The sequence below is a fragment of the Cydia amplana genome, chromosome 8, assembly GCF_948474715.1.
Source record: "Cydia amplana chromosome 8, ilCydAmpl1.1, whole genome shotgun sequence".
Lineage (NCBI taxonomy): Eukaryota > Metazoa > Arthropoda > Insecta > Lepidoptera > Tortricidae > Cydia > Cydia amplana.
Window position 1 is genome coordinate 11,454,505 of NC_086076.1, and position 17,756 is coordinate 11,472,260.

The 17,756-nt window shown below is 38.2% G+C and overlaps 1 protein-coding gene across 1 annotated transcript in view; it reads right to left on the minus strand.

Moving 5' to 3' along the window:
• LOC134650337 (vesicle-fusing ATPase 1-like) overlaps nucleotides 1-16,976 on the minus strand; it is a 30,988-nt gene extending 14,012 nt beyond the window's left edge. Inside the window, exons 1-10 of the mRNA XM_063505298.1 lie at nucleotides 16,815-16,976; nucleotides 16,428-16,516; nucleotides 15,616-15,745; nucleotides 15,076-15,161; nucleotides 14,335-14,480; nucleotides 12,347-12,485; nucleotides 10,945-11,087; nucleotides 7,753-7,952; nucleotides 5,586-5,718; nucleotides 4,195-4,397 (exon numbers count right to left, since the gene is read on the minus strand). Of these exons, the coding sequence (XP_063361368.1) occupies nucleotides 4,195-4,397; nucleotides 5,586-5,718; nucleotides 7,753-7,952; nucleotides 10,945-11,087; nucleotides 12,347-12,485; nucleotides 14,335-14,480; nucleotides 15,076-15,161; nucleotides 15,616-15,745; nucleotides 16,428-16,516; nucleotides 16,815-16,829 (1,284 nt within the window). The 5' untranslated portion in view covers nucleotides 16,830-16,976. The remainder of the gene's footprint in view (nucleotides 1-4,194; nucleotides 4,398-5,585; nucleotides 5,719-7,752; nucleotides 7,953-10,944; nucleotides 11,088-12,346; nucleotides 12,486-14,334; nucleotides 14,481-15,075; nucleotides 15,162-15,615; nucleotides 15,746-16,427; nucleotides 16,517-16,814) is intronic.
• Nucleotides 16,977-17,756: the final 780 nt, after the last annotated feature.

The following is a 17,756-nucleotide window of genomic DNA, read 5'->3' on the forward strand; positions in this document are numbered from 1 at the left end:
TGTAGAATCGTTGAATTATTGAATTGTAGAATCGTTGAATTATTGAATTGTAGAATCGTTGAATTATTGAATTGTAGAATCGTTGAATTATTGAATTGTAGAATTATTGAATCGTTGAATTATTGAATCATATTTTTAAAATTCATAGGTTACTGCAGTTAATGTTGCAGCATTACATTGAAATGATTTTAATATGATGATTTTAATATAAGCGATAATGAAGAGTGCATGGTTGAACCTGTAGAACTCACCACAATTAAACCGAGATCGAGGAGGATTGATGGCCTCTTATTGGTTATATTATTATGTTTAAATATTATGTTTAAATATTATGTTTAAATATTATGTTTAAATATTATGTTTAAATTAAGACTTGATAAAAATAGATGTACAATAATAAACATTATCTCATTACTAGATAAGCTGATATATTAAATAATGCATGAACTATAAAAAACTCGTCAAATAATAGTAAATTACCATTGAGGCAGTTTTTAAAAGAGATAATTTAATAATAAGAGATATTAATTTCAACTGGAAGGTTATTAAAGACACGTATTGCGGTAAAGAATTCACTTTTATACTTTTACTTATTGCCGAACTTGAAATTTGATAATTATATTTATACTAGTGCGCAAATCGTAATTAAAAGATTTATTCTTAATATTTTATGTTACGCAAGTATTTCCTTGAAGAAATCTCTGAGTGGATATTGGTGATACATGTTGCGTGGGCAGTTTTCTTACAACCTAAACATAATTACAACGTCGTCGTAATCACCCCAGTAGTTAAATGATACCATATTTCAGTTACAAAATATGCGATTCCATGGTATACATTTTTGATTGTATTCTAGAACAAGTCGGAAGGTACGGATAGGTAAAACATCAGGTTTTTGCAGTTCTATCGTTTATGTCTGCCATGTAACATTTGAAACGTATAATTTATTTAATTCAACGTGTAGAGAGAATATTACTGGTCCTTTTTCTGCGGAAACACGCCTATTTAGGTGCTATGTTTATTCCCGAACTGCGGGATTTGGTATGCTGTAAAGACGTTTAGCGAATTAATATACTGTTCAAGTCTTTCATAAAACAATATGCATATTATAAAAAAAATCTAATAGTCTGAAAATCCCAACGCGTCTTGCAATTGATGGACTAAGTACTTTGTCAGCTTGGATAAATCCTAACAGGCTAGAATATACGACCTTCTCTGAAAACATTGGGAGGGGAGCTATTAGGTATAGGTTTTTAGTACCAGATGATTAATGCATTGATAATGGGAACATAATAGGTCAAGTTGTACACAATAATTACTTAATTATCGCTGTTATTCATCATAGTAATATTTTATAAATTATAGTCAGGGTTAAAGTTACTGAAAGGTTCTCGGGAAATATTCCTGTCTCAAGAGTGAGGTTTATAATTGAAGATTTCTTGACATGATAATGGAAAATGATGTTGAAGCCACGAGAATTTGATTTGATTCGTGTGCTGACACAGCTAAGTACTACCATTTTAGAAAAGATTTGAACTGGTTCATATTATATATGGCAGGAAGATTGATAATGCTTCAGTCACGAGAATTGAATTGGTTCGTGTACTCTGTTGTTTCAGTCACGAGAATTTAAGTTCGTGTACTATCTACCTGCAGATAGAGATGATCATTACTCATGAAAATCGAATAATAAATGGCAATTAATGATCTGTTACCCTGAATTACTAGTCAAGGTGTACACTGTTGTGATTATTAACCCAATGTTGGATATTTTTAGCAAGTTGAGCGCCGCACCTCTACCGGCGTCCCCCGCCTCGCGCCGCCAGAGTCCGATGCGAGCCGTCTCCAGCAGGAGCCCGCCTCGCGCCGCCAGAGTCCGGTGCGAGCCGTCTCCAGCAGGAGCCCGACTCGCGCCGCCAGAGTCCGGTGCGAGCCGTCTCCAGCAGGATGTCTCCGGCAGAAGAGTAACAATTTTAACCCTTCGTATGCTTTAGTCAAAATTTACCACTGAATTAATAACCTTGAAACTGTAAATTCTAGTCCAAATTGTGTGGCAGGCATACGAAAGGTTATTTAGATGATGTTTTTAAGATTTTGACTTGCTGATGCCTGATTGAAACTGTTTCGTATCCTATGCGATTAGTGTATCCACTGTTAAGTAGTATACGTAGTCTGTCGGCCAAGTGTAGGGTTTCCACCTGGCACGTGTATGAGGACATACACGGAGTCAGGATGGACGAGTGTAGGGTTTTTGGTATTTAGCATACCTATTTAATTCGTTTTTAAAGTTACGGGTAGTTTGAAATAAGACCTAGCATACCTACTTAATAAGTTTTTAAAGTTAAGGGTAGTTTGAAATTGAAGACTGTTATTGGTTGGGTATAAAAAGAAAGACACTTGGCGGACAGCTCTCTTTGGTTGTTGAGTCGTGCTAGCAGGCGGTTGTCAAGAGAAGAGATTATTGTGAATTGGAAGAAGACAAGAAAATAAATGGATAAATATCTTCAAGGTGTTGTTATTTTTACACACCTCGCTAGATGCGGGCGCTGGGAAACAGAGAATACCCCGACCGCTGAGGGGGAACGTTAATATAGTCCTAGAGCCTTAAAAATACGGCCGCGAGATCAAACGGGACGCGAGATTTTGGCCAAAATCTAACACTAAAGTTTGGTGCACTCACGAATCCGGCGCAAGGTCGTTATCCGGAGAAACACTGCTGCTGGCCGCAGCAGGCGGATGTGGTCAGAAGGCGGCGGCCGTTCGTCGAGCCTTAACTTCTTTAAGCCAGGGCGAGAACGGTCCGCGGCAGCCGGTATCTTCGCGGGCGGGACCGCATGAAGAGCCTCGGGATCGTCAAGCGGCGCTCTGGGCCGCCTGACGCACGGTCTGCGGGTCGGGGCCGTGCCCTACGGCTATGGGGCGGCGCGGGTACGCCGCGCCGTGGAGTTCGATGATGTGCGCGGGGGGCCGTGTGCTGAAACCTTGGGGTCGTCGAACGGCTGGTAGCGCCGTCCGGCACGCTGCCCACGGGCCGAAGCAGCGCCCTGCGGTGGGAGGCGGCGTCAATGCGCCGCGCCGCCAAGCTGGCGGCACACGCTGACGTGCGCGGGAGCACGACTGTCCACCATGTTTCCCCTTCGGAAGGCGGCGAAGGGTACACCGGAACGCGCACTTCACTCACGCGAATCACCCACGCGATTCACCCACGGAAACGGGCCTACATCATAGTCCGAGTTCCCACCGGCTGAGCCGGGCGGCAGGAGGAGACGTGACAATTTTTCCCACAATCGATCTAGGACAAGCTTCCAGCCCACGTCGTCCCGACAAACCCAAAAACCCCCCAAGTGTTCTGACCTGTCACCTCTCGAAAAGTCCACCAACCCGTCAATTGCGTTTCGATTCACATCAATGCATTAAACTTCAAACCAACTCGAGCATTTTTTAAATCCAGTAATTCTTGTAAAATACAAATGTTCATTAATACTTGAATTATTTTAAGTTGTTAACAATAATAATTAATAATTACATCTTTTATTACTATTTCCTACATTGTTTCGTTCGGAATATCTTCCCTGCCTATGCAGTAACGAAACCTTCGTTTATTTTGACGTTTCTTCTGTCGAGCGATGGAGGACCCACATATTTATGATTTATAATTTTAAGCAATTTTATAAATGATTCTAAAATACTAATTAGATTAGGATGTGACCTATTTGAGCAGTTAGAGTGGATCACAAGGATCATTTTGATATGCGCAAAGCCAGGTTCAGTCCAGTAATTTCAGCACAACCCGGGTGACAAGTTCCGTTCGAGTGGCATTCTCTTTGGGCTTGTTTCTTCGAATCTAGCCAGCCAGGAGGCGGGGTATTTTGATCAACCTACAGCTGAGAAGGTATACTACAGTTTTACATAATTGTCATACTTTGGTATATGTTATTTTGTCGGAAATGCGACACTCATTCATTGCAGGTTGTGTAGTATGTTTTTAGTATGGGAAACCGTGTAGCATCGCTACAAACTGTCTACAAACCTTTGAATCAAAGTCCTCTGCCAGCTTCTTATATTCTCTCATCCGCTTAGTGTGAATATTAAGTATCTGGACCCGGCCCTTCTCGTCTGGCAGACCGACTTCCACCTGGACCTCTAGACGGTGGTCACGTCACAGATAAAAATAGTGTCTAACTGTCTACAAACCTTTGAATCAAAGTCCTCTGCCAGCTTCTTATATTCTCTCATACGCTTAGTGTGAATATTAAGTATCTGGACCCGGCCCTTTTCGTCCGGCAGACCGATTTCCATCTGGACCTCTAGACGGCCCGGCCGCATGAGCGCCTCGTCGATCATGTCGCGCCGATTCGTCATGCCGATGACCAGGATGTTGTTCAGTTGGTCCACGCCTGCGAATTGGGGCTTTATGATATTGGGAATTGAGTTTAGTTTGGATTAGCATAATACTAGTGCTTTAACCTTTTCAACGCCAAGAGCCACTAAAGTGGTCGAGTGCTGTCGTGCCCATGACGCCAACAGCCACTAAAAAGGCTATGACGGACGCTGTCAAAGCAATTTTCCTGCTGACAGATAAGGTTTATTTTCGCTCTTCATATTGCAACCATTTGGCGTATAAGCCACATTTTAGCATGGGACGAAAAGCGTTGAAAAGGTTAAGGAGCTGCCAAGCTGAATCGCTATTTTAGTTGTATGAGGAGTTTCATAGTTCTTTGTTGATTTACGTTTGGTCAGGTCGTCGACTGTGGTTGGTGCAACCGGCCCTAGACTGAATATACTGAAATTGTGTTACTCTGTGGATATCTTGAGACTAAGAGTTATAGGGTATTGCCATAAAGTGCTTACATTCATGTCATGTCACTACAACTTTCTGCAAATTAGCACATTTCTTATAACATTATTCTTATAATCCATACTAATATTATAAATGCGAAAGTGTGTCTGTCTGTCTGTTACCTCTTCACGCTTAAACCGCTGAACCGAATAAGAATAGAATAGAAGGGAAAGGACATAGGATACTTTTTATCCCAGAACTCACCCTTCAAGGGGGTGAAAAGGGGGGTGGAAATTTGTATGGGGAATCAATAAGCGCTGAACGGATTTAAATGAAACTTGGTATGCGGATAGTTTGAGCTGTTGGGAAGGATATATAATTAGTTTTTATTCCCGAAATCATCCCTTAAGGGTGTAAAAATGAGGTGGAAATTTATAGAGTGGACCAATTTGGGGATGAAAAGAAGGATGACTAAAAAGCAGATTTGTTTGAAAAGTAAGGTACCCAAATTACTTATTCCACGCAGACGAAGTCGCGGTCAAAAGCTAGTTATATTATATGTACTTGAAATGAAATATTTTGTTAGCTTAAGTTTCTCGGCGCATTGGTATTTTTCTGTAATGCCGTGTAACCAAAATTGCATTAAATAAATAAATTCTAAATAATGTATATAGCCCTATAGAAAGGGATTTATTTACTCTTTAGCTCCTAAATCATATCATCTTTTTTAACCGACTTCCAAATCTCAAAGAAGGAGGTTATCAATTCGGTTGTATGTTTTTTTTTTATGTAAACTAATCCTCACCATCGATTTTGGAAAGCAACTGGTTGACGACAGTGTCGTGGACTCCGGCGGAGCCTCCGACGGAACCTCGGGCTTTGCAGATGGCGTCAATCTCGTCGAATATGATGATGTGCAAACCACTGTTAGGACCAGCCTGGAAACAAACTCATTATTGTATACAAGACCATAGAGAAAAAAATACATAGAGTGCTCACTCCATACATCAGTTCAGACTATTAATTTCAGTGTCTACATCTAGCATCGAGTAGCGGAACTATCAGTACTGCTACTTGACAATAGATGTAGCACCGACCGGAAAGTCTTATCTCAACAGCATAAGACTTTCCGGTCGGTGGCGACATCTATTGTCAAGTAGCAGTACTGATAGTTCCGCTACTCGATGCTAGATGCTAATAGTCTTTTTGGTACTAAAACTGATGTATGGAGTGAGCACTCTATGTATTTTTTTCTCTATGCAAGACCAAACAAACATTGGATTTAATCAGAGAAAGTGAAACCAGTGGCCCTTCTAATCTCTGGCTGTAATTTTATGTGGCCCTTGTTCCGTGGAAGGTTTTTAAAGGGTCGGCAACTCGCATGTGACTTGCTGAAGCAAGCGTCCATAGGCTAAGGTAATCGCATATGTATATTATTATGTATAATATACATATTAATATACCGAGATATATATTATATTATAGGTAGCTAAGCAAAACACACGACAAATATACAGGGTGGAAAGATAAGTCGGGCCCTGGAGGGAAACTACCTTAAATCCTTAAGCTGGCTCATTTTACTTAAAGGAGACATTCCTTTATTTTTAAAAAGAAACAAAACTGCATTCAAAGTATTTTTCTTTTTTTCTTCAATTTGGCTTGTCTAAAAAAATCTTGAGTACTAAATATTAGATTTTATGGATATTTTGTACGACAGACGAGTGTAAGACCTAATGTTTCTTGGAGAAATGTTATCGTTAACATTAACTGTATCGATTAGTAGAATAAAATTGCGAGTTTTTATTTTTTGGAATTTTTAGTCGGTTTGAGTCCCGGGCGAGGCAAGCGAGTTTTAGAAAATCTTTGAATGCAGTTTTGATTCTTTTTAAAAATAAAGGAATGTCTCCTTTAAGTAAAATGAGCCAGCTTAAGGATTTAAGGTAGTTTCCCTCCAGTGCCCGACTTATCTTTCCACCCTGTATACCAAAATATATATTTTTATCATCATAATACTCGTTGTTGTCCTTGAGAGAGATATATATATCGGTTACAAAGTCACGTCAGAAAAGGAACAACCCTATATCCGAAATATACCAAAATGTATCGTCATATACCGGGCTATATTAATATACCAAAATTTATATTATAGCTACGTGTGTGGACTCTGTCAACTAGTACGTAAAATATATCGTAAGATGCCTTGCTATAATATATATTTTGGCTACATATAGCTACGCCTGTGACCGGGCTTTGTTTGGGCTGCCGGTATAGGGAATATTACGCGAAACTCTGCGTAGGGAGCGCCACTCCCACAATAAGTCACAATCTAAGGGTCTATCACAAACGAGAGAGTCGAAATTTTGTTATTTATCCTCTCTATCACTCTTGCAAGTTCGAGCGATAAAGAGGCAGTTAGCAGAGTTTCGATTTCACGTTTCCCGGTAGGCCCTTTGTATACAATCCGCCTTGATGTATCAATGTCATATTTGATTGTCTGTGAAAACTTGTCAAAAACAGTTTAAGGTACAGTATGTATAAGCTACTTAATGGTTTACTAAAGGCGCTAGTACTGCACTCTGGCAGCAAAACATTGCAGTAATACTCCCTATTTTGCCGGTATGGTATCGCTACAAAGGTAGTCTTTTATTTATCGGTGTATAAGTTACACGCACTGACAATCCAACCTCTAGACTGAGCTTAGGCCAATTCTTTCATAAAACCGATGCTGTCATAAATACGGGGGTGCGGGGGGACGAGGTGAGCGAATCCCGTGCCGTGATTGGTCCGTTCAAAGACACGGACCAATCACGGCACGGGATTGACTCGAAGATGGAGTAATGCTACCGTATGTGTGGCAGAGGGGGTAGCGCGACTATGCTATGTCTAGAGGTTGGATTGTCTGTGGTTACACGTTAACCCGCTAAATAATATTTTAAAACCTCTCGCATAAAAAAAATGTTCAAGGTACTAACCCTTTTCTCTTCTTCTTCAGCATCAGCGAATAACCGTCGAATGTTGGCTTCGCTTTCGCCCACGTACTTGTCCAAGATCTGGGGCCCGTTGACGATCTTAGGTTCGCGCGCGTTCAACATCTGGCCGATCTGACGCGCCATCAGAGTTTTACCGGTGCCGGGCGGCCCGTACAGAAGGATACCCTTCACGTGTTTGCAGCCTGTGTAGAATAATGAGAAAAAATGTAGCATATAGTATTTTATGCAACCGTTGTTTAAGAGAGGTCAAAAAAGGCGAGTGGCGTGAGTAACAATTTGAGGCGAAGCCGAAAATTGTTAATAAAGACGCCACGAGTATTTTTTGACTCAGTTAAACAATGTTGCATACAATACTTTTTCTACGACCAAGCACTTATTTTGAAATAAAATTGTAAATTTAACGAATATTTTTAATTCAAGAAGTAGCAAAATTGGAGGGTACGGGCGGTAAAAGAATGAATGAATGAATGAAATTAAAAAAAAACATGTCTATGGTTCGCTTATTTATCAGAGATGACATTTAAAATAAGGTTGGCAACACTGTATTTCATTCAATATTTTTTAAGTGGTCATTACACGAAGTATCGTAAAATCGCCAAAAAGATACTGCGTGTATGCACAAATTCTTTTTTGGGGAATAGACTAAAGACTTGTCTTGACAACTATAAGGTAGGGTTTTAAAGGTGTGTGCACGACCCTTTAAATGACAAATAAAAGTACGGGAGTAGAAAAAAGCATAAAATCAATTTTTATTTTAACTGTTTCTTCGTAGCGTATTTATCCTACCAAAAACATTTTCATGTACAATGTTGCCAAGACGAAACCATAAGGCTCGCACTGTCAAAAAGTTATCAGATCTCTCTAAGCTTCTAACTCTACAAGACCTAACTTCACAAACTCTACACCTTAGTCAAAATATGCGGCTTGGCCGTTTCGCTACCGTCACATGGGCGTATAGGTAAAAAAATTATTCATTCATTATTTTTATTAATATATCGTTCTTGTAGTAACTTGTAGCTTGTAGTAATTTGTTTTTTTTTGTGGACCAAAACTAGCTTACATACCAAATTTCAGCTTTCTAGGACTTCAGGAAGTACCCTAAAGGTTTTGATGATCATCAGTGAGTAAGTGAGCGAATGAGTGAGTGACGAAATCGTTTTTTTTTAGATATGAATAAAATCTAAAGTATAAGAGCTATGAAATTGAAATTTTTTATGCTTAATAAGTCCACCATTGATATCATATCCCGAAATTGTTGTTTATCTGGTATAATCCAAGCCCACGTTATGAGGGTTTAAAAAAAACGACTAAGCGCTTCGAGAAAAGGTAGGTAGTGGCCTTGCGCTTCGCTTTGCTGTCTTATCTCGTGCCCCCAGATATTCATGGTATGTTTTTAGGGTTCCGTAGCCAAATGGCAAAAAACGGAACCCTTATAGATTCGTCATGTCTGTCTGTCTGTCTGTCCGTCTGTCTGTCCGTCCGTATGTCACAGCCACTTTTCTCCGAAACTATAAGAACTATACTGTTGAAACTTGGTAAGTAGATGTATTCTGTAAACCGCATTAAGATTTTCACACAAAAATAGAAAAAAAACAATAAATTTTTGGGGTTCCCCATACTTCAAACTGAAACTCAAAATTTTTTTTTTCATCAAACCCATACGTGTGGGGTATCTATGGATAGGTCTTCAAAAATGATATTGAGGTTTCTAATATCATTTTTTTCTAAACTCACTGACTTAATATAAAAGAAATAGACACACAAAGCAGAACAAAAACGTCAAGAAATGTGGATCCCAATGACGTTTCGCACCATTTGCATTGATGATAAAAACGCTTACGTAAATTTTGAGTCAAGATAAATGTTTCGTACAGAAAAGAGCTTAATGTCGTAAGCATTAAGTGTCAAATTTGCAAACATAAGTACCAACACTGTTAAAAAATTTAGTCCGATGGCACTAAACGTAACCTATTTACGTCAAACAACGTCAAACGAGAATAATGAACGAATGGAGTCACTTTGGTACACTTTAATATGTATTACTGTACAGGAAAATATTAAAATTGAATTAATAAATAAAACAAATTTAATTTAATCGGGAGCTCAAATAAAATTAATTCGTGGTTCAAATTCAAACAAATTAAATTTTTAATTCGTAAATACTAATTTCCTTGAAATAAATTCTACTTATTAAATAACTGTGTATTTAAGATCTACATTTACTCATAGCACGGGTGCACGGGGACATTTAGATACTGATTGGATTTTTTTTTATAAAGTCTACCTATACTTTATAAAAAAAAATCCTGTGGTTGTCACTGTGTTCCGACAGGTTTAGCATTTACAGTTAGTCGATATAAGCCCTTATTGGTGGTGTATATGTCGGAAACAGGGAAATGGGCCAAACACAAGTGCCGTTTTGCCTTGTTTAAAACTGCATCACCCCTATCTCTTGCTATAATTAAATAGCAGTCCACTTTGCACGTCGCATAGGTTTTCTTGGAAATCTTCAATTTAAACATAATATTATTTCTTATGAATTCCATATAAAAATATAAAAAAATATTGACCGCACATCGACTCAATAGAATTTTGTTCCTTGACATCCCTTCTTTGGTACTAACAAATTAATTTATTCAAAACCATAAAATTACCACCAGATTACATAAATTATGTAATGCTATCCAAAGAACTAACCGAAAGAAATACATTCCATCATTTTTCCTTGTTTTATCATTGTTATTTTTACATATTTTAACGGCACATTTCGTAATTGTTGACAACTTCACATTTGAGCGTTTCAAACAAGACTAAACGAAAAAGTAATGCATGATCTGTTTTGACATCACTTTTGTGGGGCCATTTTTGGCGGCTGATTGGGTATCCAGTTCTTTATACTATATCAATGTCTAAACTGAATAGTTTACGCAAGAGACACTTCCAAAGTGGTAAAATGTGTGTCCCCCCCTGTAACTTCTAAAATAACAGAATGATAAAACTAAAAAAAATATATGATGTACATTACCATGTAAATTTCCACCGAAAATTGGTTTGAACGAGATCTAGTAAGTAGTTTTTTTTTATACGTCATAAATCGCCTAAATACGGAACCCTTCATGGGCGAGTCCGACTCGCACTTGGCCGCTTTTTTATGTTATGTTGAAGCGATCTTACCTAGCTGCTCGACCACCTCGGGAGGGAAGACGCGAGAAGCGAACGCTCGCCGGAAGATGGCGTTGAACTCGTTGTCCAGGCCGCCGATGCCCATCTTGCCAAAGTCCCAGTCGGGGTTGATAATGGACTGCCGTGGTGCTATTCTGCAGAGATATACGAACTTAAAGTCATTTACGGTTTATTAATGCTCATTTTATCTATACGCAGAACGAAACACGTGTTTGTAGACATCGGTAACTCGCCGTAATTTTTATACTATGTACAGTCGAAAGATATGTAATTTATACTTTTGCAGCTTACTACTTTGTAATAAGGCGTAAAATGTAAACATATATTTGACGTCGACTGTACAGCGAGTTGCAAAAGTGCATTCCATTCATAAAGTGTACCTGTGGGTACATTCGAACTTGTAGTTTTACCAGATTAAAAAGAACAACCTAAAAATAAATTAATAGTCATTTCGTTTATTGAATTGAACTTTTTTTCTTTTTTGAATACTGTGGCTGTTGTGAAAAAAAAAACGGCACAAGTTCCATACAACTATTATGAAGTGAATAATCAGTTTTCACTAGTCATGGTAACATTAAACTTTAAATTTGGTAACAACCGGTTATATAAGTTACATTTACGGGTATTCCGAAGCCATTTTCGAGCTCGGCTCTGATGCACACCTGGCCTCACGCCTGGTGTGTGACAATAAAAAAAAAAAAATATCATTTATTTCAGGCTTTTCACCCATACAACACAGAGACAAATCACACAATACATAACACAAGTACTTAAACGACACAATAACAAACCATATATATATACTAACAGAACAATACAAAATAATGAAAATAAAAATGAAAATAAAAATGTCAACAAATAAATTATATAATCTAACTTAACTAGGTATTATCATGCCGCGATCAGAAAGGGATTAGAAATAACAGATTTCCATACACTTACGTCAAAATCAATATGGATTGACAGCTATCTCAATCCCTTTCTAATCGCGATTCAGTAATAGGTACATCATTTGGTCCAGTTATGGGACACTGGTGCATGCAATGACAACCAGTGTCTCATAAATGGTCCGTCAAGCCTGTCGGCGACGACTGCCAGCAGGGCGCTGCCAATGACAATGACGCCACCTAAACCGTTATCGGCTGCCAAGTAAATCATACATCATCATAAATAGTACATCTGGCTTGAGCGTAACGTTTGTATATTATATAGATTATTCTCATAGTTTAATAATAATTTGGTGTATATTGATAATATAATTTAATGTTGATAATTTTAATATTTAATTTCATATAGACAAATAGCAGTATGTAAAAAAAAAAAAAATGACATGTAACAATTGTTATCAATAAAATTTTCATTTTTTTTTTTTTTCATTTTCGTAAAAGCTCACCCCTTGGCCTTCCCGACGAGGTTGAGCGAGGAGTTCTCTGCCTTGTCGAACTGTATGCAGGCGTCGGGCAGCAGCCGGCCCAGCCGCACGCGCCGCGGCACCACTTTGGAGCCCTGCGCCATAGCTTGCGCGTCAACAGCTGAAATATTACAAATTATAATAAGTAAAATAAAAAAAAAAGCCTTTTTATTCCGTAAACACTTATACAAACAATTTTTAAACTAAATACTATTTTGTGATAATCTAGTAATGTTAGGACCCCTTCCGGGTATAGGCCTCCTCCAACCTCTTCTACCGTTCTCGGTCTTGTGCCTCTGTGAGCCAGTTGCTCGACACTCTCTCTATGTCTTCTACCCAGCGAGCACGGGGACGCCCAGATCCTCGTTTCCCACATGGTCCCTTCCAGGTAGTTAAACGCTTTGTCCATTTATCATCTGGCACTCTCGCGATGTGACCTGCCCACTGCCATTTAAGTCTTAAGCTTTGGATTCCTCCGAAAACGGTGCCGTCATATGACGGCCGTCATATAGCGGCAGCAAAAGACGGCCGTCTTTACGGTGGCGACATGTGGAAAGTACCACGGCGTCATAACACACCGTCATCCACCAAGGTCAAAGCGGCAAATTTGAAAACTGTAGGCGCGATGGGATAACGTCCCATAGAAAATTTGAATTTCGCGCCTTTTCCTACTGACAAGATTTGCTTGATCATCTATAATTTACTTGGAGGATGAAATATCATCAGAAGAGGAAAATAATCGTAGTACGGAATCATTTATTCAAATCTCGTGTCATTTATTCAAAATGGCGTCACCGCTATCTAATAAAACGTTCACGAAACTATCGACAAGGTCATGACGGCCGTCATCTTACGTTACGTTGACAATCAACGTAACGTAACGCCGTCTAGGAAACCGCGCCATCTTGTTTACATAGACAACGTTCTAGTGGCGTCAGTCAACGCTATATAGCGGCCGTAATATGACGGCACCGTTTTCGGAGGAATCCAAAGCTTTAGTGAGTGCTCGAGAGCGTCAATTACTTTAGTTTTTTCTCGTATATTTTTGTGGCGTATTTTATCGATTAGCTTAACTTTCAAAATTTTTCTTTCAATTGCTCTTTGGCATGCTCTAATCTTGTGTTTAATGTAGCTTGTGTATTTCCACGTTTGACAGCCGTAGTTAAGTGTGGGAAGGAGACACGAATCTAGTACTTTTCTTTTTAAATGTAGTGGCAAGGTGCTTAGAAGTATATTCGCCATGCTCCAGAACTTTTTCCATGTTTTATTACAAATTATACTTCTTTTATACTCCAGTCCAGCACTTCAATCTGTCAATGAAGTGACTGACAGTGATACTCTGACAACAATATATATAATATACAAATACTTAAATACATAGAAAACAACCATGACTCAGGAACAAATATCTGTGCTCATCACACAAATAAATGCCCTTACCGGGATTCAAACCCAGAACCGCAGCTTCACGGGCAGGGTCACTACCCACTAGGCCAGACCGGTCGTTTTAAAAGGCAATATCCTCAAAAAAGGTTAGTTTTTACAAATTGCGATTTATATGGGTACATTTAGTTATAATTAGGGAGACAGCGACGTTTACCTACATCAAAATCTAATTTTAATAACAAAACTTCCGTGAGACAAAGACATATTAAATATATTAAAAACGGGTAAAATGAGGGTAGTTTCTCGCCCCCCCTGCCGCCACCGGCGCCTGCGCCGAGTCATCGGACGCGGAGAGCTGCGGCCCGCAGTCTGCGCCGGTCCGTCACCGTAAACGCAAGCTCCTGATGACACTTCTCGGTACGAAGTGAAACATGTCGAGCGTTTTTCGACTTAAAATACGTGAGTGACCCGTTTTTAATATATTTAATATCAAAATCTAAGCTCTAAATTAAGTCGCGAGCTGTAATCTCACCCTAGGCGTTATTTTTTTACTGTTTCAAATATACTATAAAGTAATCGTTTACCTTCCAAGTTCTTGACAGTCAACGACAGCACCTTCTTGTCCTGGAAGGAGAAAGCGAGCTGCTGGCCGACGGTGAACATCTGGTTGGCGAACTGGATCAAGAAGTCGCGCGCCATCTGCTCCGAGTCGTACGGCTCCGTCGATACGCTGAAATATATACTATAATTAAACACCAATATGATTTTTTAAATAAACATTTATTTAAAAGTTTATAATTTATATAGTAGTATAATTTAATTAGTTCTAATACACCAATATGAATGTTGCAATTCATTGAGAGTTGGCAAAACTATCTACCATAGGAAAGCTAACTTCATCAATGGTGCCCAACTTCGCCCAAATAAATGAAAACTAAAATAACCTAACTTCGCCTAATACATATATTATTTTTAATTATGAAAATTATACCTATACTAAAACTTATTCCAAATCCTAAATGATATTTGATAATGATAATTTTGACCATTTTTCCTGTTTAACCACTTTTGTTGCATACTGTAAAAAAACTAATTAAAAATACCTACATTGATAAAATAATTTAATATAATAAATAATATATAATAATATATGTACTTATGATACACAAGCAAAAACAGAGTTGCCTCGGTAACAGCCAATATTTTTTGTGATTTCAGTGTTGGACCCATAGTAGAAGTTGCTCAGTATGACCTATATAATATATTATCATCTTGCAAAATGTTGCTAGGGGTTCAAAAAAGGATATATAGGTAGCCATACTTACGTTTTCTTAGACATAAAGTCAGCTTCTAAAGTAACACTGCACAGGCAATCTGCACTTTGGGGCTTGAATGGCTTGACATCAATCGGCTGTAAAAAGATACATAAAAAATAAAAACCTGTCTCAATATCCAACAATTGTTCCTAGTACATTAATACTAGAAGTTAAAAATTAGATTACACTCTGAGAAAACCAGAATCCTGAATTAAATCTGCCAAGAAATTCAAATGTGTGTGGGTACAGAGTCCAACTCTTGCACTGTGCATGCAGAGGGCATTAGGCTAATCTGGGTTCTACAGCCCAAAACCTCTTGTGAGAGGGCATAAGTGGCGGGATGTTATAATCTGGTGATTGTCACAGCGACAAGGGTCGGTATACTTTTGAGAAGAGCCAGAGTACAAATCACCAGTTTTGAGAATCTCAAAGAGCAACTGATATTATAGTGGACTAAGAACTCAAAGTGTGAAAGAAAAGTGCATTAAAAAAACAACACATACATAGATCCACAACACATACATTAAAAATTATAAAGAATTGTCATACTTGGCCAATGGAGAGCGTTGCCCATTTTCTCTGTGGCGCTGAGAACCCCACTGTGCCACTGTCAACCCCACTGTAAAAGCGGGTGCTGAAGACGAAACTCTGTGAAGGCCCTGTAGTTACTTCAATGTGTCTGAAAATTAACAATATATATTATTTGCATGCGGTTAAAAATGAAGTTACCTATTTTAAGATTTTTGTGTTCAAGTCCCGTCAGTCAGTTATTTTACAAATTACATTCTTCCTAATTTGGTCAGCCTGACCAAATCACTAGTTATTATAGTTATCCCATTTGTTTATAAATTGATAAAAATAGTATTAATTGACAGTGTGTATCTCTGCACATGCTCCAGTTAGTCACAACTTAGACTTACCTACCTAAGCTCAAAGAGATGACTAGCTGGCTCTTGAATGGCTTTAGAGATATAATTGATCATTGAACAGATTATAAACAGTTATTATAATTTTACAACTGTTTTTCTTTTAATAGATCACATTATCTTCACCAAGCCTGCTAATTACTAACATTGTCAGTCTCTGTATTCTTGTACAACTAAAAATTCAGATATGGTTTTGACCTCTAGCACAAATACAGAAGAATCCAAATTCAAAATGACAAAATCATTCTGGGTTTTACACAGTTATGTTTCAATTTAATTTTATTGCCTCAGATATTGTCCAGTTCAGTTACCAGTTTCCTCTAAGTTTTAAATACCCATGATATCCTACCTAATTTAAATGTTATAAATTGATTTACAGAAGTTATACCTATATTTATTTTAACTTATGTGTAGAGTACTTAGACTACAACTCACTTGACATCACTGGGAAAATCTTCTTTGTTGATGAGGGCACAGTTGGTGATGGCCAGCTCGTCCGAAGGACATTTTGCGGCCTTCATACGCTGTGTAAAACGTGTATAATGAATAGAAGTAGACACAGTAGTAAATAAATAATGTTGACTACAGGAATTTTGTAATAGCAATTATATGCATGAAAGTTTATTAAACTAATAACTAAATAAAAAAGATGTGTAAATTAAATGAAAATTTATAGTAGATAAAAGCGATTTTTGTTTCAAAATATACTTGAAAGCCTTAAATATGGGCCTGAAAGATGATACAAGTCACATAATTTTTAATGATTATCTACAAGTGCTATATCTTTTAAATATAGGGTAAGGTCGAATTTATTTTACTTACCAATGATGAATACATTTTGTAAATTTGTTATTTGTCCAATACAATATCTAATAATTTGACAATGATTCACGTCAAATGATATTTGGAAGATTGACGGAACCTACTCCGCCCGTCAGCGAATGACTGCAATGGACCTTTATTTTGGTTGAGAATCATTGGTCGGTGCGATCAATACGGGTTTGCTAGTGTTGCCGGTGTACGAAAATAATTTAGCAATGAAATGAACGTCAGAAAGATGAAATTACATACTATATATAAACTTAATATTTTTATATTAGATTTACTTATATGATTATCATAATCGAACACCTCAATATCCAGTCTAATCTTGGTCTAATCAGTATAATTAAAAAAATGTTAATAGGGCTGTTTAAATTATTATAAATACTTCAATATGATTTGAGTGGATATTGGATGGATCATGAATCTATAGCTGGTCAACCAAATCTTGTCAGTAAAAAAAGGCGCAAAATTCAATTTTTCTATGGAACGATATCCCTTCGCGCCTACATTTTTTAAATTTGCCGCCTTTTTCTACTGACAAGATCTGCTTGACCAGCTATAGTATGGATTATGGTGGGCAACAAATAATTTCGACCAATCTGATGAAATTGTCCGATCAAATTAGGGCGTGCGGACGCAAACGCCAATTTGGCTCGCCGAATTCGACCGCCGATTATAAAAGCCCCAGTACACAATGGGCCATCGCCGGCCACTCCAAGGGACGCATTTATGCGTTAGAGGGAGCAAGTGATATTGCTATCTCATTCTACCGCATGGCTGCATCCCTTGGAGTGGCCGGCGATGGCCCATTGTGTACTGGGGCCTTAACCGATATTACCGATATAATGGGGTGCGGACGCAAAAATACCAATTTGTGACGCTAGTATTTTCGTTTTGAGGCATTTTTTAACTTAGAGGTCTCAAATATCCAGTGTTGCC